The sequence below is a fragment of the Mytilus californianus genome, unplaced genomic scaffold (assembly GCF_021869535.1).
Source record: "Mytilus californianus isolate M0D057914Y unplaced genomic scaffold, xbMytCali1.0.p SCAF_19, whole genome shotgun sequence".
Taxonomy (NCBI): Eukaryota; Metazoa; Mollusca; class Bivalvia; order Mytilida; family Mytilidae; genus Mytilus; species Mytilus californianus.
Genome location: NW_026262667.1, coordinates 5,464,923 through 5,486,184, shown reverse-complemented (window position 1 = coordinate 5,486,184; position 21,262 = coordinate 5,464,923). Strand labels below are relative to the sequence as shown.

Sequence of the window (21,262 nt, the reverse complement as noted above, 5' to 3'; positions counted from 1 at the left end):
TAAAGCATTTAGAGAATATCTGACAGGGTTAAAAATGTTCATTAGGTCAAGTTCTATCAGCCCTGAAATTTTCAGATGAATCTAACAACCCATTGATGGGTTGCTGCCACTAAATTGGTAATTTTAAGGAAATTTTGCAGTTTTTGGTTATTATTTTGAATATAATTATAGATAAAGATAAACTGTAAACAGCAAAAATGTTCAACAAAGTAAGATCTACAAATAAGTTCAATGACCAAAATTGTCCATTGACCCCTTTAAGGAGTTATAGCCCTTTAATGACAATTTTACACATTTTGTTTATCATGTTTTCTAACTTTAAAAAATCATCTCCTCTGAAACTACTGAACCAAATTAAACCAAACTTAAGCTGAATGATTCTTAGGTTATCTAATATAAAGTTTGTGTTTTATTTTCTGTTTCCTCAGAAAACAATGCCGCCATGGCTACAAATAGAACATAGGGTAAAATGCAGTTTTTGACTTATATCTCAAAAACTAAAGCATTTAGAGCAAATCAGACAAGAAGTTAAAGTATTCATTAGGTCAAGGTCTACCTGCCCTGAAATTATCAGCCAAATCGGGTATCTGATTTTTAGGTTATTACCCCTGAATTGATGATTTAAAGGAAATTTTGCAGTTTTCGGTTATTATCTTGAAAATATTATCGATAAAGATAAACTGTAAACAGCAAAAATGTTCAGCAAAGTAAGATCTACAAATAAGTTTTTATATGACAAAAATTTTCAATTGACCCCTGAAGGAGTTATTGCCCTTCAAAGACAATTTTTCACAATTTGTTCATTTAGTTCTTTAAAATATCTTCTCCTTTGAAACTGCTGAATCAATTTCAGCCAAACTTGGGCTGAATGAGTTTCAGAGTATCTAGTATAAATTTTGTATTTTATTTCCTTGTACGTCAAGAAACCTAGCCACTATGGCTAAAATGGAACATAGGGATAAAATGCATTTTTTTGCTTTTGAAGAAAATATGACAGATACAAAGAACATTTAAATGGCATTTTAAGCCACTCATTAATATATATTGAAAAGCAAAAATAATCATTGATGAAAGATTTAAGCAAAAAATTAAAGGTGAGCGATTCAGGCTCTTGAGAGCCTCTTGTTTGATATGTAAAATATGTTTGGTTCCATAGATAAAAGTCACCTTTTAATTTTGACTGTTTTTCCTCATAAGTTATGGGACTTGGGTGTGGTTTTTGGAAACTAAGTAACTCTGTCTTAGAAAATAGAGCAAATCAAAGTTTAATTAATAATTTGATTACAAACTTTTTAAATCAATATCAAAATAGAGAAATAGACAGTCAGACTATTTGGGATAGATTAAAACATGAAATCAAAGACACTTCTTAAAAGTATTGTAAATCAAAAGCTAAAACCAAAATAAATACTTCTTTTTGTTTTGTCATTAGTTAATTATAGTTTTTGGCTGCGAAACATAGGGATTACTATCCAGCGACGACGTTGTAAAGTAAATGTATAAAGCTTCTTATTTTAGAAGGTAAAAGACCAGGAGGCTTCATACCTTGTATCCAAATACCTTATGTTGAGAAGTTTCTGTCTGTCATATATGTCAATGGTCCTTGACCTCATTTTCATTTGATCAACGACTGCTTGAAAAAATGTATAGTTTTTTTGTCATGTGAAACACTCACTTATTATGTAATAGGATAAATATATTTGGTATATGGGATCCTTATGTGAACCATAAAAGTGTCCTGTGAAAAAGTGTCCACTTGGACACTTTTTCACAGAAAAGATATATTTTAATGTGTCCAATGCTGTGAAAAAGTGTCCATTCAATCGGACATAATTTCATGATAAAATACTATTAAATTCTGTCCTTTAAAGGTTGATTTTTAATAAGAGGACATTTTTTCACAGTAAAAAGTGTCCTTTAAAGGGAGATAATAAATAAGTCACTGAAATATTTTAGCTATATTTAATTTTCTATTACTAAAACAAACCAATTAAGATCCAGTTATAATTTAATATAAACAAAAATGGAACAAGAAAGGCCAAATGAAGGAAGAACAGTATTTATGAGTACTATTCTTGAATATTACATGATTTTGTAAATTGAAATGAATTACATGTATTATTATTCACATAGTTCATATTAAGTTCTATTAAATGTATTACTGTTTGTGTGTGTATTAGCACATGTTTTATTGTATAATGTATGTTTAATTACACATGGTGATGATCACATTTTGTATGAATTCAGTACTCCAGTTTGCATGCCATGTTTTAATAGAGACAAAACCCCCATGCTAATTTTAAAACTTCAATTTAGATTAAGAACTGTATATATTTTGTAGGTATTGAGAGTGGACACTTTTTCACGTGATTCTGTCCTTTCTACATGTTCTATGAAGGACACTTTTTCATATGAAATATTGTCCTTTCTTTGAAGGACACTTTTTCACATGTGTGGGCACGATTTCATAGGTAAATATCGTCCAGACGATATTTCATAATGACGTTATGTCCGTGGACACAAATTACTATGAAAAAGTGTCCGTTGGACATAATTTCGTGGCGGACAATATTTAATCCTACACTTACAAGGTCAACTTGTCCATCAGACATGGTTCACCTAATCTCAACCTCATTTCAGAGATCAAGATTAAGTTTTCGTGGTCATGTCTAAATCTCAGATACTATATGGAGTAGGTCACCTATATTTGGTATGGAATGATTGTAATGTGTACATGTCTGTCTGGCAGGATTCATCTGACTTTGACCTCATTTTCATTGTTTGTTTGTCAATGTTATGTTTTCATGGTTTTGTCTGTTTCTCAGATACTATAAGCAAATGATCAACTATATGGTGTCTGGCATGGTGCATATAACCTTGACTTGATTTTTTATGGTTCATTGTTTAGTTTTTATAGTTAGGTCTGTTTTTTCAGATGCTTTATGCAATATACTAACTGTATTTGGTGTATGGTATAATTGTAAGATGTACATGTCCGTCTGTTAGGGTTCATCTGACCTTGACCTCATTTACATGGATCATTGATATGTTAAGTTTATGTTATGCTTTCAGTAAAAGGCCAAGGTAACTTACTGAAAAAAAATTGTTGTAAAAATGATTTTGGGATGGTAAAACTTTGTTTTAGATTTATCACCTACAGACCTTTTAGCCTACCTCATTAACCAAAAAAATTGGATTATTCAGAAAGTATTTATTATTTAATATGGCATCTGTCTTGATATCAATGCTTCCTCCAAATGAAATCAAACTCACAAAAAAGAATTATTTTATTACTAATATAAGTTAGTTAGTAATTGTATTAACATAGTCTTTCTAGAATTCAAGAACAGATAACCTTGTTTTTTCCCTGTATAGCAGCACACCTCACATAAGTAACGATATCATTAATAAGATTTGAGACGGTAGATAATCCTACATATTGAATGCAAGCTTTCCACATTTGATGTGGTGAAATCCTTCTCAAAAGACTTTAATCCTCAGACTTTCATTTTATTGGATTTGCTATTGTTTGCACAGATTTTAAACAAATATTTAAATTGATATACAATAATATATTATTGGTTAAAGATAAAGTGAACCTTTTTCATGAGAAGGTATTTGAATGGAGTTGAATTGAAAGGAAGTATATTGAGTGCTTTTGATATGTAATAGTCTCTTTCAATTCAACATTGTATGATAAACTTAGGGAATAATACAATCCATAGTCGCAGGTAATTATACAGACATACTTTAAATGGTAAAATAATAGTAAAATCAATCTCCAATTAAAACTGTAATTAAATGGAATATTGAGCATATCTTAAGTGATTTTATATTATGAATAGAGAAATCAAGAAGGGAAGAACATTATTTGAAGTAAGAAATATTTATATTTTTGTAAAGAGGAAAATATCAGGTCGAAGTATGAGATTGGAGATAAAACTCCCATATTTGAATTGGAATTAACTTAGTGAATGTAGCATAGACTTCAAACAGATTTTTTACAAGAGAACGATTTTATAGCTACTATTAGGTATGGGTTTTGCTCAGTGTTAAAGGCCGTACTGTGACATGTAAGTGCTTACATCCACATCATTTGGATACTGGTGGATAGTTGTCTCAATGGCAATCATACCACATCTCCTTATTTAAAACAAAAAAGGATGCAAACGCAAGGACACACTTTGCCCAAAGTGCCAGTATAAACAAGTCTTGCCTTCTTATTGTAATATCTAGACTAATAGGTGTCTGCTCTTTGGTCAGGTTGTTGTCTCTTTGACGCATTCCCCGTTTCCATTCTCAATTTAACTAGTAACAGGCATAAGTGAGTGAATTAATGTGCGGCCCTTTACTAGTAATGTGAATTAACTGAGCCTGTTGTAGACAGATGCTGGTTAAAATAGTGATACAAGCTTTTGTATGTCTATATTGTAGTTCTTGGAGTTCTAGTTTGGCAAGCGTGTTTGTTACACATCTGTCTTCCCTTGTTTTGTAATCAACTGTCAATGATGAGGATTTTAGAATACAATTTTGTGCATTTATTACAGATCAAGAATCATTGATTAGCTGAATAGTATTATCAGTTTTTCTCAAATCCGTTTTTAAATTAAATAAAGATCTGCTTTTATAAAAAATTTGGATGATTTTAATAATTTTAATATAATTTTTCATCTGCATGATTTTGTTGTGGCTATATAGGATATAACCTCCATTTCTTATCTTGGTGTCAGATATTTTTTAAATTTAAATAATATTTAGTCTTATCAAAACCCTTGTCGATATAAAAATAAGAAGATGTGGTATGATTGCCAATGACACAACTTAACAAACAATTAAGAATAGAGACCATTAGATGAGAAGAGGACCTTGTACAGATAGTATCAAGGAGATATTTTACTTTAGACATTATTAAAAAATATATAAAATGTTTTTTTTTCTCTGAAACGGCTCAGCAATTTTTATTCATACTCAGATGCTACTATAATTGCTTTATATGATTACAATTTCAACCTTGTAAAACGTGTCTTCATATATTAAAAATAGAACATATGTACAAGACACAAAGTATTTCACTTTTATGTGCATGTGTATGAGGGTCTGGATGGGTGCCCTTCAATTCTGTATTCTTTAAACTTTAGACCATTTTTCTCTATTCTTTATATTTTACCAATTTTTCTCAATTCTTTAGATTTTAGCACCCCATTATTCTCTATTCTTTATTTTTTCGCCTATTTTTCTCTATTCTTTATTTATCTGGCCCATTTTGCTGCAGTATTGGCCCATAATTCTTTATTCTGTAAACCCTATCTAGAACCTCTTGTATTGGGAGCATGTTTTGGTGAAATGATCTCATGATTTTTGTCCAGCATGCAACATTTTGTTGGGTTGAATGAGTGATACAGATTTTATGTTCTGTTTTCAGCGTCACCAACCTTTAGGTTCAGTCTGTTAAAGTTTTTTTAGACATCAATTACTTTGTCATGAAATTTTATGAAATTTGGACAGGAGCTTTTTTATTATAAAAAAATACTAAAAATAAAGAAAAAGTATTTTCAAACTTTTGCTTTTGATAGCTAGTCTTTTGTTTTTTACTGATAAATTGACTTTTTTTTGCTGTTTACATTAAAATACAATCCGAGTTGAAAGTTATTATACATCAATAACATTGTTAAACCTTCATAGAATTTTATGAAACTTTGGCAGAAGCTTTTTTATGATCAAGTCAGACAGCATAGAGAACAAAATTTTGAAATTATTTTTTTTTACTTTTTCATGGTATATTGAAATAAAGGATTTATTTTTTTTTACAGAAAAAAATTATATACAGTCAGGATCATGAATTTTATCTTCAAAGAAATTAATGAAACTTTGGAAATCTTTTTTTTAAATCATTTTTATTACACCATTAACTTTGTTATACCTTCATGGAATGTTATGAAACTTAGACAGACGCTTCTTTTAGAAAAAAATAGCATCTGAAGAAAAAACTTTGATTTCTGTTTTAATGTATTTAACTAATGAATGGACTTAGTTTTGGGCAGTCAGCATTAGAATTTTACAAAGACAGCAGCAATCACATAATTTGAAAAGCACAAAATGCATTTGTTATATTCCTATATAATTACATTTCATAGAAGTTTCATACCATTCGGTATATTTGATTAACCAAGGCATTCCAAAAGTTATATTTTATTTCCCTATAAAAAGCAACATCTATAACTGCACATGCTCTAGATGACAGTGTTAAAAGTAATGCATAGAAAACAAATGAAAGGCTTGATTTAACTTGAAATATCATGGTTGTAGCTTAAAAATGTATTTATAAGAATTGAATGCTTCTGTTTGTAAATTTATATAGGTTGTAAAAGCATTGAATGGCATGCATTTTAAATATAATGCGTCCTTTCTTTTTACAAAATGTGCTTCTGTTAAGCTTTAACACGCCAATAAAATTCCAAAAAGAACCATTCAATTCTAAAATATGATTTTAATTGCTGACAGTAATTATGTATTTCAATGAAATGCTGAGAAAAAAATGTGACAAAACAATATGGGAATAACAAAATCATAATGTGCTTGGTTATGAAGTAAAAACTGTAAAAGATGTAGAAACATGAACAGTAGGCCTGGGTAACAACAAAAGTTTTCTCTTGTTTAATTTTCTTATATCCAATGTACACCATTGAATGGGTAGGGGTCCATGCATGATCTGACAAAAGCTTGTTGAAATTCACAAGAAGAAATAATGAGATGACATTGTCTGATAGACCAAGGAGGTCTGAATAAAACATCCTGGCTAAGGCTTAGATTTAGGAACCACAAGGGAATGCTTATGAATTTTTCATTCTTGATAAGAGTAAACTGTATGTTTAGTATATGAAATCAATATTGTTTTCTTCTGTACATTTCTGATGTAGTAAAGTTATTGAGTACAATGTTTTGAGTAGTGTAGCTCTTGACAACTCTATTAATTACATATGTCATTATATATTTTATACATTAGCAGTATATTGACACACAATGTTCAAACATTTAAAATATTGTATATCAATAGACATTTAAAGCTAAGTTTTGATAACAATAATCATATCTCTAGTTTATTAAATTTCAATACCAAATGCAAAATCATAGTGTTTCATTTATTCCTGTTGATTTACATAGACACTGCACGTTTGACGTACACATTTTTGTATTATATTAAACTAAATTTCCCTACATTGAAGGTATGTATAATAGACAAAAAAATCCTTGAAAAAAAACGAAAATTTAAAAGAATACTTTTAACATCATTTATGAAAACTGAAAAAAAATAAATAAATGCATTATTAAACAAAAATTAAGCTAATTACTATAAATTTGTTGATTTTCCATTCAATGACTACAAAATGAAACTTGATGTGGTCAATCTATTTATAATGTTTATAAAACAGCTGAAAAATTATTACAAGAATATTGTAAAAAAGAGTAAGTTTTTTCATAAAAAATATTGATGACAAATTATTCAAATTGGTCAATATGTGGGACTGTTTATCTCCCTTGCAGTGGCTGGATGCCAGCATGTTTCAAATATAATCCTATCAACTTCAGTACAAAATCATTTATTCAATATATAGCAGGAACAACATTGTGTTGAAAGAATATACATTGTAATAATTTACTGCATCATTTGACTTATTTATGTAAATATTTTGTAGTATTCAAGTTTTCCATAGATTTTATTTGTTGAAACCAATGAAATGTTAAACATAACAACAGAAGAGTTAAAACTTTGTTATTATAAAGATCATAATGGAACATCAGTACCTTTGATCGGGAAAATCTAAGTGATCTATAAAGGGTTTCCACTATTTATATAAAGGATCAAGATTCATTCATAAGATAGAAACATGGAAGCATAATAAGACAAATGGTTTAAATCTCGAGTTGACGTGCTCGTTGAGGCAGTAATAATTGTTTTGTATGGACAGGGGTTATCTGTGTTTTTTTAAGTGTGTATTGTACAATACCTAGAAGAAAGATGACAACAGGTTCATGAAATATTATGCTCCATGCTTTATAGTAATTGAGTTTCTGCCACGTTTCTGCATAAAACAACTAAATGTGATATACTAGGAAGGTTATCTTAATAGTAAGTTATTTAATTTTTTTTTTAACACAAAGATAAAATATTGGTGATAAGTGAAACTCTAAAACAATTTAAAAGAATGAAATGTATTGTTTAATTTTTCTTTCATAGTCATCAGCAGTTTGTGTGAGTTAAATTCCATTTAATGTTTTATAGCAGTATACTACTGTGATCAGAATAACAGCCTGCTATCTAGCTAAGAGCTAGTTTATTTTTTGTAGGTTTGCCAGTACCAAATGTCCACGTTCAAGACTGTTTTATTTTTCTCTCAGTTTTTCTAACGTATCTAAACAGAAATAGATTTTAGCAGGGTCTTGCAGTTTGGTCATTTTTTGTCCCTCCTATGATAGAAGATGGGCATTATATTTTCTTGTCTGTGTATCCGTTGATTGTCTGTCCCATATCAGGTAAAAGGTTATGGTTAAGGAAGTTTACCATTAAGTTGTGGTCACTTAACTTGGATAGTCATTTTTTACACTGATTACATGGTTCAGTGAACATAGAAATGGGATAGTGGGAAATTAGAACATTCTCTGGTTTAAGTTTTTGGCTGAGGTAATTTACATGTTTCATGAAGCTTTAGTTACATCAACCTGAAACTTAAAACTGGTACATCTTGCTTTTTTTCAAAACTTATATGAAAAAATTTTATGACCCCTATTGCACGGTTCACTGAACATTTACCTGTTAGCAGATCATGGTGTCCTATGGACACATTCTTGTTAATATTTGCTGTTTAACCTTCATGATTGTAACAGTACATTTTAATCACAAGCAAAAATTATGTTTAGATCAATCATTTTAAATATCACTTTTGTATACCTAGGCAATCATTTAATTCAACAGACCATTTAACTTTTAAATGTTTTTAAAGGTAAAAGGAAATTTTGAAAGTTTCATGATGACATATAACTATCATGAACCTTTCAATTATCAAATGTTCAAAACAATCCTAAATTTCAAGTTTTAATTTGTATGCCCACACAATTAAATGGCTGGAGCATATAGTGTTACACATGTCTGTCTTTCCTTCCTTCTGTCATTATGATATCAAACAGTTTTCCAGACTTTTTCTTTATTTCTGAAGATGTTGATCTAAAGAAAAATTCATGAAAATTGTATAAGTCTGGAAATGTTTTGTAATGCCTGAAGATCTGAAGCTAATTGTGATGAATGAGTTGTTTTGAATAATGTAAAAAAAAAAAGCTTTTAGAACCTTCGTAACAACTTATTGTACCTAACTACTATATTTTGGCAGTGTTTTCCTCAACATCATCCTATAAGCATTAAATGCATAAAAGATGGCTACTATGAGGGTGTGGATGGGGGTTTACAGAATAGAGAATAATGGGCAAAAAATATAAAGAATAAAGAAAAATGGACCAAAAGAATTAAGAATAAAGAATAATGAGGCACTTACATTCTATTAATTTCAAGATCTGATTGAACATTCCATGAGAAAAAATAGCAATTTTGTAAGATTATGGTTTCCTTGTTTTTTAATTAAACCTTGTTAGGTTTGAAGCATCTTTACGAATACAGAGAGATATATGGTCAATGTGACAGGAACCCCCCAAAAACTAAAATCTGAAAGACCTTTATGCATTTATTCAGATTATGTTATTGCAAACAGACAGTTGCTAAAATAGAATATGTGCCTATATTTACAAGTCATTAAAGTTATGTTTGATTTTCTGATGGGATTTAACGGTATTTGATACATATATTGACACATCGTGTTATTGTTAATGTTTTATATCAAAATATTACCAGTTTTAATACCAGTAATTTCAAAATTCTTTATTTTTCAAATCCTATGGGGTTATTAGATATAATATGTTTTGTTTGAACTTTTGTACCAACATACATTTTTATCTGAAATTTGATTTGAATTAATGATTATTTGTAACAATATACATTTTTATATAAAATTTGAATAAAGAAGAACATATATTTAAACAAGGCTAAACTTTTTTCAACTTTTCACTAATTCATTGTAAAAAGTGTTAATAAGTTATCAATTTAATTGCAGGAAACCAAAGTTAATGATGTGAATTATTGTGCAGTTTAAAGATAGACGTTAAGCAAGATGGCACAGAGATATATTACAGCGATGGACTTTGCTGATATGCATGCTAGGAAGATACTTAGGAAACAAGCAATGGTAAGTACTGACATGCATGCTAGGAACTTACTTAGGAAACAAGCCATGGTAAGTACTGATATGCATGCTAGGAAGATACTTAGGAAATAAGCCATGGTAAGTACTGACATGCATGCTAGGAAGATACTTAAGAAACAAGCCATGGTAAGTACTGACATGCATTCTAGGAAGATACTTAGGAAACAAGCCATGGTAAGTACTGACATGCATGCTAGGAAGATACTTAGGAAACAAGCCATGGTAAGTACTGACATGCATGCTAGGAAGATACTTAGGAAACAAGCCATGGTAAGTACTGACATGCATGCTAGGAAGATACTTAGGAAACAAGCAATGGAAAGACTGATTGGAAAACTATATAGTAGATTTTGTTTTGATGCTAGTTAGTTGTTTGACTACAGCATTGGAGAGTAAAAGGTTCTCGTGATTGAAAGGGTAGAAAAAATAAGGAGCCAACAAGGTGTCCAATTTTGATGTTCGAAATTACAATGGCCTTTGGTTCTGAGGTCCCATCTTATTTCTTATCTTGTTTTAAGAATTTATATCTGGATGTAATGTGATGATTCCAATAACATTGTCAAAACATGTAAATGAATACAGGTGGCTTTAATTTGTTAAGGATTATAGACCAGTAGTTGCTGCTTTTTCCTTTGCAGAATGTTAGTGCAGGACTAGGTATATAAGCCTTATCTTGTGGCTAATTCATGTGTATATCATTCAGAAAAAAATATATGTTTGGAGCAGTCCTGTGTATGTTTCGTAATCATTACCAATTGTTTATACATATAGGTAGTACCTTATACTGCCATGTATGAACACAACAGGCTTGATGTATCATGGCACTGTGAAACCCTTAGACTTGAAATGAAATAAAGTGTTCTTACCTTTCAGACATTTTTCCTGTAGTCAAAATTTCTAAAGTATAGTCATCAGACAATCAAATAGCTATAAAGTTTCATACCATGATTCATTTATAATTTATTAGTTAAATTCCTTTGGCTAAAAATATGGAAATTTTAGACTTTATTGTGCTTTCAGATAATAAGCAGAGAAATTCAGGTAGGAAAAATGGTACATTGTGTTATAAAAGGTATAAATGATATGCTTTATGTACCGTTTACTGCACCGCAAATCACAGCTATTTTCAATTCACTACATTTTACAAATATTTATTCAAATTTGTGTTAAAGGTTCAGTTATAATTGCTATTTGTGATGTAACATTAGTAAGATTAATGGTGACAATTATTGTGAAGATAAATTTTTTGCAAAAAAGGTTTAATAATAAGAAAATAGGAAGAGAAACACTGTTTTGACCATATTGTTTTACATCACCAGAACTTATATCATTTTTATGCCCCCGCTGTAGCAGAGGGGGCATTAAGTGTATGTGGAAGTTGACTCATGCATATTTACAAGCGGGGGCATCTGTGGCCCATAGACACATTCTCCATTTATTTAATGCAGCATTGTTTATGTTCTCAATTTTGATGGAATATCATTAAACATTTTATGAACCAAATCAAGAATTCTATCAGAATTTTCAATTCATGCTAGATTCCACCTTGATATTTTTGTTTTCAGAGTTTTACATTCCTAGTTTCATCAAAATAATAAATTTGCCTGCTTCATTGTATGTTTTGATGTACCAGTAAAATGTATTCATTTTAGTCATGTTTGGCCATAGATTGACCAGTTATTCCTTATAATGTTAATTTGTTACATTTTTACTCAACAGAAAGTGATTTGAAACTATTGGAAAGTAGTACTTTGGCAGTGTTTTCAGTATAAAAAAAATAGATTCCTGGTCATTTCTTTTGTAAAAGTTAGCACAGGACATTTTCAGAATTTTTTTTTAAAACCAATTTAGATCTGGTTACCCAGTAGAGAGGGGTCCAATTTCCAGAGTGAAATCTTGAGCAATGGCTTGTATGATAGTGATTTTGGTACTGCATGTTCATCATGCTGAGTGATTTTAAGGGTGATTTGGTTGTAGTAATACATGTACATGTATTTATAAAATTCAATATAAATAATAACTTGATTCACAAGTAATTTCTGATAAGAGTTATTTTCTAATACATTGAATATGAATGATACTTACTGATAGGTAGTTCCTAGTAAGGATGATTTGGTATTACCTAGTATAGCTATAGGAATTATACTTGGTTGTGAGGTAATGCCATTTATGAGTAACATTACTACCCGTATTGATTTGTTCAACTCTACCTTTTCTGAACTTTTATAAGATAACCTCTAATTTTCTGGCAGATTGTATATTTGTTGGGTTTTTTTTTTTGTTACTCCAATAAATGTGTTAATAAATGATGTTGAAATCTTTAACAAAACTTTTTATAAACAAATATACTGGTAATGCACCTTATTTTTGTCAAGAGATAAAGTTTTAAAGAATAGATTAATACCCGAAGATGAACAAAATATTTATAGAATACATCAGAAAGCTTCTTATAATTTTTATCTTGCCTGTGACACCAAGATGTCAGAGGCAACAATTGTTAAGTTTTCTGTTAAAGTCAGTTTGATAAGAACTACTTGTGATAGATCAATGATGTTTTCTATAAAGTTACATTACTCTCAGACTCTCAGTATATATCAGTTTGATGACTATTTCAAGGCCTTGACCCCTAAGTCATGGTCCAGTGACTTTTAATTTTAAGCAATTTTCAATGTTAAGTTTTCTGCTGAAGTCAGTTTGATAGGAACTACTTGTGATAGATGAATGATATTTTCTATAAAGTTGCATTACTATCAGTACATATCAGTTTGATGACTATTTTGAGGCCCTGCCCCTCAGGTCATGGTCCAATGACTGAAATTAGCAATCTTCAATGTTAAGTTTTGTGCCTCAGTCAATTTGATCTATTCCAACTACTTGTGATAGATCAATTATATCTTCTATAAAATTGCTTTACTATCAGTACATATCAAATTGACGACTATTTCGAGGCCCTGCCCCTGTAAATCTTGGTCCAGTGACTTTCAATAGATTACCAATTTTTAATTGTAAGTTTTCTGCTTAAGTAAGTTTGATAGGAACGACTTATGATAGACCATGATATGTTTTCTAAAGTTGCATAATACAATCAGTACATCTCAGTTTGTCGACCATTTGCAGCCCTGCCCCCTAGTTCATGGTCCAGCGACTTTGAATTAATTAGCAATGTTGCTGTCCATCAGATTGTCTCTCTGTGAATTTTCTGCTGCCAGGCGAGACATATCTCTGTGTCAACAGTTTATTTTAACAGATTTAAGAGGAAAATTTATAAAGTTGCGCAATCATTTCAATTCTTGAGAATTGCTATGTCTATTAAACTAAAAGGTTACCTGAATATATAAGATATATATGTATATAACTTTTTATTGTCTGATAATGGGTTTAAAATAGCTTGTTCTGCTTATTGTAAAGTTAATATGTATATGCATGTATACATCAAAAAGTAAAATGTTTTATTTGAAATAAATTGAATTTCATATTATCTGTCATTTATGGTAAGATATTATGAGCAATAAAAACTTATGTTGTTAGCAAACAAGCCATTCAACATATCATTGGCATAAAAGGAACTGCCAGTCAAATGTAAGTAAGCAGTCAAAAGATAATAGACATAACATTCATTGCATTGCAAAAGAAAGCTGGCAATCAACAAATCATTGACATAACATTGATGGCTAGTCAAATTTAAACAAGCAGTCAAAAGACAATTGGTTATGTTATGCCATTGATTGCCAGTCAAATGTTATGGCTGACAACACACCATTGACATAACATTGATTGCCAGTCAAATGTAAACAGGCTGACAACACACCATTGACATAACATTGATTGCCAGTCAAATGTAAACAGGCTTGACAACACACCATTGACATAATATTGATTGCCAGTCAAATGTAAACAGGCTTGACAACACACCATTGACATAACATTGATTGCCAGTCAAATGTTAACAGGCTGACAACACACCATTGACATAACATTGATTGCCAGTCAAATGTTAACAGGCTTGACAACACACCATTGAAATAACATTGATTGCCAGTCAAATGTAAACAGGCTTGACAACACACCATTGACATAACATTGATTGCCAGTCAAATGTAAACAGGCTTGACAACACACCATTGACATAACATTGATTGCCAGTCAAATGTTGACAGGCTTGACAACACACCATAGACATAACATTGATTGCCAGTCAAATGTTGACAGGCTTGACAACACACCATTGACATAACATTGATTGCCAGTCAAATGTTGACAGGCTTGACAACACACCATTGACATAACATTGATTGTCAGTCAAATGTTAACAGGCTTGACAACACACCATTGACATAACATTGATTGCCAGTCAAATGTTAACAGGCTTGACAACACACCATTGACATAACATTGATTGCCAGTCAAATGTAAACAGGCTTGACAACACACCATTGACATAACATTGATTGCCAGTCAAATGTAAACAGGCTTGACAACACATCATTGACATAATATTGATTGCCAGTCAAATGTAAACAGGCTTGACAACACACCATTGACATAATATTGATTGCCAGTCAAATGTAAACAGGCTTGACAACACACCATTGACATAACATCGATTGCCAGTCAAATGTAAACAGGTTGACAACACACCATTGACATAACAATGATTGCCAGTCAAATGTAAACAGGCTGACAACACACCATTGACATAACAATGATTGCCAGTCAAATGTAAACAGGCTGACAACACACCATTGACATAACATTGATTGCCAGTCAAATGAAAACAGGCTTGACAACACACCATTGACATAACATTGATTGCCAGTCAAATGTAAACAGGCTGACAACACACCATTGACATAACATTGATTGCCAGTCAAATGTAAACAGGCTGACAACACACCATTGACATAACATCGATTGCCAGTCAAATGTAAACAGGCTGACAACACACCATTGACATAACATTGATTGCCAGTCAAATGAAAACAGGCTTGACAACACACCATTGACATAACATTGATTGCCAGTCAAATGAAAACAGGCTTGACAACACACCATTGACATAATATTGACTGGCAGTCAAATGTAAACAGGCTTGACAACACACCATTGACATAATATTGATTGCAAGTCAAATGTAAACAGGCTGACAACACACCATTGACATAACATTGATTGCCAGTCAAATGAAAACTGGCTTGACAACACACCATTGACATAACATTGATTGCCAGTCAAATGAAAACAGGCTTGACAACACACCATTGACTTAACATTGATTGGCAGTCAAATGTAAACAGGCTGACAACACACCATTGACATAACATTGATTGCCAGTCAAATGTAAGCAGGCTGACACCAAACTATTGGCATAATATTGATGTAAACAGGCTGACAACATATTATTGACATAACATTGATTGCTTGTCAAATGTAAGCATGCGGGCAGACAACAAATTATTGGCATAACATTGATTGCCAGTCAAATAAAAGCAGTCAGTCAAACAATTACTGCCAGTGCAATAAATCTGTGACTGTTACTCAGTTTCTGGTGCTGATCATGGATCTTTATGAATCTTTTCTTTGATGTATGATTGAGATGATACTAATCCTTGAAGAAAAATTATGGAATATGAAATTATATGTATGGGGTATAAGTTTGATAAATCTAGATTTTAATGTCCTTATGTTTGATAATGAAGGTAATTAATAGACTCTGGCCAGGTGTCATGACAGGATTTTACATAATGTTCAAACTTACTCTGATATGACACTTATTTTCTTTTATTCTCATTCAAATTTTAAAAATGAGACCAATTCTATAAAAAGGTTAAAGTGCTTATAATCTCTAATATACGTTAGAAACTGAGGCATGATGTATTCAAAGGGGGAATGCAGAGGCCTGTATGATGAAATTAGTCAAATTTGGATATTGTGACTGATATGGAGGATGCTATCAATCATGTATAATTTGAAAGTAAACAAATTTATGGGTCCATGAACCCATAAAATAACATAAGGTCTTTTTTTAATTTACTTCCATTCCCATGACAGACTTGTAGACAGTGTGAATATGTTATAAGATTTAAATCCACTTGAGGGCTTATTGAAATTATACATGCAGATTAATTAAAATAACCATGAAAGAGTTAAAAGCTAAGGACAGACTATAAGATAGACTCAACATTTTACAATGTAACAGTCGGAAATGCTTCAATAGGTTACTCATGCATTTCTGAAATTTTTTTAAAAGGTGTTATTAAAAAAACTATGGCACTTGTAATAAAAAGACATTCTGTAATCTGCACAAATACTTTAGTCATCTATTGAAACAACATTTTCACATTCTAACTATGCTTTATTTGTGTATTATGGTGGAGTGTTAAAGGAATAAAGATCGATAGTTGTTTTTGTTCAGCATCTTTTTTTGTACTTTTGGTAGTGAATTGGATATTTGTGATAAGACATCAAACTTCAACCAAGGTATTTTGAATTTTTAAAATTAACAAATTGTATTCAACTATTTAATTTTTTTTAAATAAGAAATTCTGATAGCTAAGTGTAAGATTAAAGAGTTATATTCAATAATATGCTAAGAATTAGGCATTCAGATAAAAACTTCATGAAAAGGCTGAGATATTGCAATATGAAAACAGTTTATTGCAGTTTACAATTTAAGCTATGTTATTACAGTGATAATTCTAGTGACAACAAGTTACCTCCCCTATATGCACTGAACGATTGCACTGTTCAGTGTTTAACATGTTCCATGAGGATGATACTGATTATAAGTATACAAGAAAATGTTTTGTTTAATAGTTATAATTTTTTTTTAAATCAAAATAAAAATCACCATATAATGTTATAATTTCTGTCGTAATGTAATATGGAATAGATTGTTTTCTGCTCTTTGGTTGGGTTGTTGTCTCTTTGACGCATTCCCCGTTTCCTTTCTCAATTTTATAGAATACTACGCTATAAGATTTTTGTTTAACATTGGTTTAATATGTTGCTTTTGCAATGAATTCATCAAGTATATATACCTAAATTATTTTTCTATTGGCTGTAAAAGTCATTATAACATGCAAATTCTCCACATATATGTAAGCAACTTTTTCTGAGAGGTTGAGGAAAAAATGTTATGAAAATTGATTGATATGTAACAAAGTTAAAGTCACTTAAGTCAAATTATAACAGACCTTATTTTGATGTAAATATTTAATGTGAGATACATTGAAAAGATCATGCAAAAATCGAGATGACCAGTTCTTTAAATTCTTTAAAAAATTGAAAAAATCATTCTTGTAAAATTCTTTCCTTTAATATGACATTAACTGACATTCCTGAACAGACATAATAAGATTTTTTGTTTTCTTTAGACCAAATATTAATCTGATCTCTTCTGTCCATTATTTTAAAGTTTGATTGAAGAGAAGAATTATAACATGTCCCCACTATCTTTTGAAGATATGAATATGCTTTGTGTATTCATGAAAGAAGTGTTATTTTTATCTTGTGCTTTGTTTACTTTTTGATATGAACTTGCTTGTATATCTTCTTAAAAGAGATGATTATAGGGTTTTTAAAGATCTTTATGATTGTTATTTTGGATTAACCCTGACAGATAGTCTTTACAAAATTTGACCAATTAGTATTGTCCAAACAATTCAGGAGGTCTGTTTCATTTAGAAAAGCCCTTGTTAACGAGTTGACACATTTAAAAAATTTGAACATTGCATGTTGAAGGTAAGAATGTTTTCTCCCTTTTTTTAATAAAAAAAACAAATTATGTTGAAAATATCAAAAACCAAATGACATCTAGGGGTAAACTTTTACAAACAAATGGGGAAAATTTTATTACATATGTGACAGGGAAAATTTATTGAGTAATTGTATGTACTTCATGTGATAACCTTTATGACGTTCATACTTAATGAGAATAAATTTTATGCAATAATTTTCAATCCAAATATTACCTGATAGATATTATATTTCATATTTAAGATTACTTTGTTTTATTCTTTGACCTTGATTATTGATAAGACTAAAAGGTCAGCCTTAAGGTGTGCTTGATTCACGCTTTTTTTAAGCAAGATACCTGGTGTAGTTTTCCTGGTGTTGTTTTATTACAAAGTGCTAGTACTCCTTTATTAACTTAAGCATACTTCCACAGTTGTTGTCATTCACTTTTCAAAGTTAATGAAAATCATTTAAATTAATTATCTAAAGTATAGCATTACATAATCGCTCAAATTGATACACTTTTATAAAGGAATAACTATTTATAGTAACTTTGTTTAAAACAAGGCCAATTAAGCAGTGTTCTAGCTAGTATTTAATTAAATTTGTTGAGACCTTAAGTTAGATAAAAGGTGTTGATAAGAAAAAATATTTTAACTTATTAGGTTTAACCATTTTATATGTGTCAAAACCATGTTATTGGAATGTCCTTGTAATAAATTATCTGGTAATATAATCTGAGTTTGCTATTTTTAAGGGTATGTATAAAGTTTTACTTAATTATATGTTTATTAATTTTGTTGAAATACTTATTTTCTTGATATTGTGAGCATAATATTTTATTCTTTAATGGTCTGTTTTGGGTTTGATTCATTGAAGTGAGTAGATGAATTTCTTCATTATAGGTAACTGAGAAATATAAATCATCTCTTTTCATCATTTAAAAATCCAACAATTTTTTATGACAAAAACTGTTATATTTTTTAATGTAAGGAAATTAAGAAAGAAATTGGCAATACATTTATAATCTGCTTGTCTAGGAACAGCCAATTTTTTGAATGTGTTTCATATATATACACTGGTATATATGAATATATTCCTGTGTATTTGTCCATACATAAGTCCATATGACCATAAGTTTAGTGTTTTTACACATTTTCAGAAATTGATAGTGGAATATCAGGGATATTTTACCATCTCAGTACCTTTTTTTATAGTACAATATAGTTCAACAACTTTGAATCGTCCTGACATAGTCATTGCATGCTTAGATTTCCATTACAAATGGGTCACTATAACCTATATTAAATACTTGAATCCAATAATTATATTATTTCTCAGAGACCTAGGATAATGAATAATGTAGTCTTCTCAGCCAATAATTTCAAACCTGTAAATCACATATCATACTTAAAGTAAAAAATTCCTAGTTGTTATCCAGACAATGTATAACACTGATACGTGTATATTATAGTATATCAGAAATAAAAGGTTAATTTCAAAAGTTTTAGTAAAATTTGTTAATCCTAATGTTTGCAATGCAGCATTTAAGTTTTGATCATTTTCATAATTTTGTTTTCAAATATTTACCAGATGTTTGATCTGTTCATCCAAGATAATTATTTTCTTATAGACTTAAAGTTTTAAAATTCTGTTTTTATTGTTAAATGGCTGTTTTGCTGTAAGATACTTATGAATAAGGACACAATTGTTGCTAACATATAGAAATCAAATGCACATGTGTTGTATAATACCATACAGTGAAATCATCCTGAATATGTGTGTCCTATTTTTTACTCCAACTGAAACATTCATTCCGGATCACAAAATGTTCATCTGAAAAATCACAGTAGGGGAGTTAGAACTTAGAATATATACCTCAGAATTTTATTATATATAATTTACCTATATTGAATGAAAATGACATCCCTGACAAAATAATCTGATTAAGTTTTATATTTGTCATAAATAATTTAAAGATTTTAACCATGAAAGTTACATAATAATATAAAACACCAAGCATTAAAGTGAAAGTAAAGTGTAGATTAATGTTGCTGTGGAGCATATCTTGTTTTATGTGTTGTATTTCAGACTAACTTGTTTAGTTTATGTGAATTCCATATTCAAATTATACTTCTAAGTGACAGAGTAATTGACGTGTAGGTCTGAAAGTTGAATGCTTATCAAAGAAAAAGTTTAACAAATTCTGTTATTGATTTCAAAAATGTTTGGACTCACTATGTAAATGTCTGGATATGCATACAAGTTATCAAGAGGACTTCATGTTGTCAACCTACATGGAAAATAATTGTGAAGTTGTCGGAATACAGTGAGTTTTTTTCTCACATTTAAATTTTGAAGATGTAGGAATTCTGTGCATTTTTTTCTCACATTTGAATTGTGCAGATGTAGGAATTTTGTGAGTTTTTTCTCACATTTAAATTTCGAAGATGTAGGACTACTGTGAGTTTTTTTCTCTATTTTGGAAGTGTTGAAAAAAAACACTTTTTATATGTATAAATTGTTATTAATTGTATCCTGTTCTTATGTAGAGCACTAATTCTAATTTTTAATTTTAAAATTTTGTGGACCATTTAATTTAAATGTAGGAAACCATTAAATATCAGTTCTTAAACTAAACAGTTTTTGTAACTAATCAAATCAAAATGATTTTTAACTTTTATAAGTAGTATGAAGAAATCTAAATATTGAATTAATATTGACATCAGAGTTTAATGGATTATATTTTGAAGTCATAAAAACAAAAAGTTAAAGAATCATGAGTCCATGTCGTCTAAAGCTAAATGTTTCCTCGGCTGGTAACATGACAACAGCAGTATGAAATCTTGTCCTTGCAGTTCTATCATTTATTACAGATACATTACTAAATAATGCTATACCATTACACAAAAAGATTTGCATCTGTTCAAATACACTAGATTTTATCCATTTTTAAAAGATTGTAATATAAATATCAGCTAAAATCAAAGACTATTTTTGTTAAATCATGTGACAGGTAAACATATTTAAGAAATAATTCATGGCAGCCGTAGATTTGTTAACATTTAACCATGGGTTGGGCATTTATATTCAATTATTTTATCCCAAGTTATAGCGATAGCCACACTTTTCTCAGAAACTGCTGTCCAAATTGACATTATATTTGGTCAGATGCTTGACAATGATGAGTTGTAACACTTTGACATTATATTTGGTCAGAT

The 21,262-nt window shown here is 30.1% G+C and overlaps 1 protein-coding gene and 1 long non-coding RNA gene across 12 annotated transcripts in view; one reads left to right on the top strand and one right to left on the bottom strand.

Moving 5' to 3' along the window:
- The window catches only part of LOC127727137 (uncharacterized), a 159,977-nt gene that overhangs the window by 61,279 nt on the left and 77,436 nt on the right, over positions 1-21,262 (bottom strand). The gene's annotated exons all lie outside the window — the stretch shown is intronic.
- The window catches only part of LOC127727121 (uncharacterized), a 48,045-nt gene that overhangs the window by 12,403 nt on the left and 14,380 nt on the right, over positions 1-21,262 (top strand). For 2 of the 11 annotated variants that reach the window (XM_052234562.1, XM_052234552.1), the window contains exons 3-4: positions 10,158-10,289; positions 11,328-11,348. In XM_052234562.1, coding sequence (XP_052090522.1) covers positions 10,215-10,289; positions 11,328-11,348 — 96 coding nt within the window. In that variant the 5' untranslated portion in view covers positions 10,158-10,214. The other 9 variants (XM_052234555.1, XM_052234554.1, XM_052234553.1 and 6 more) reach the window with 9 other exon arrangements.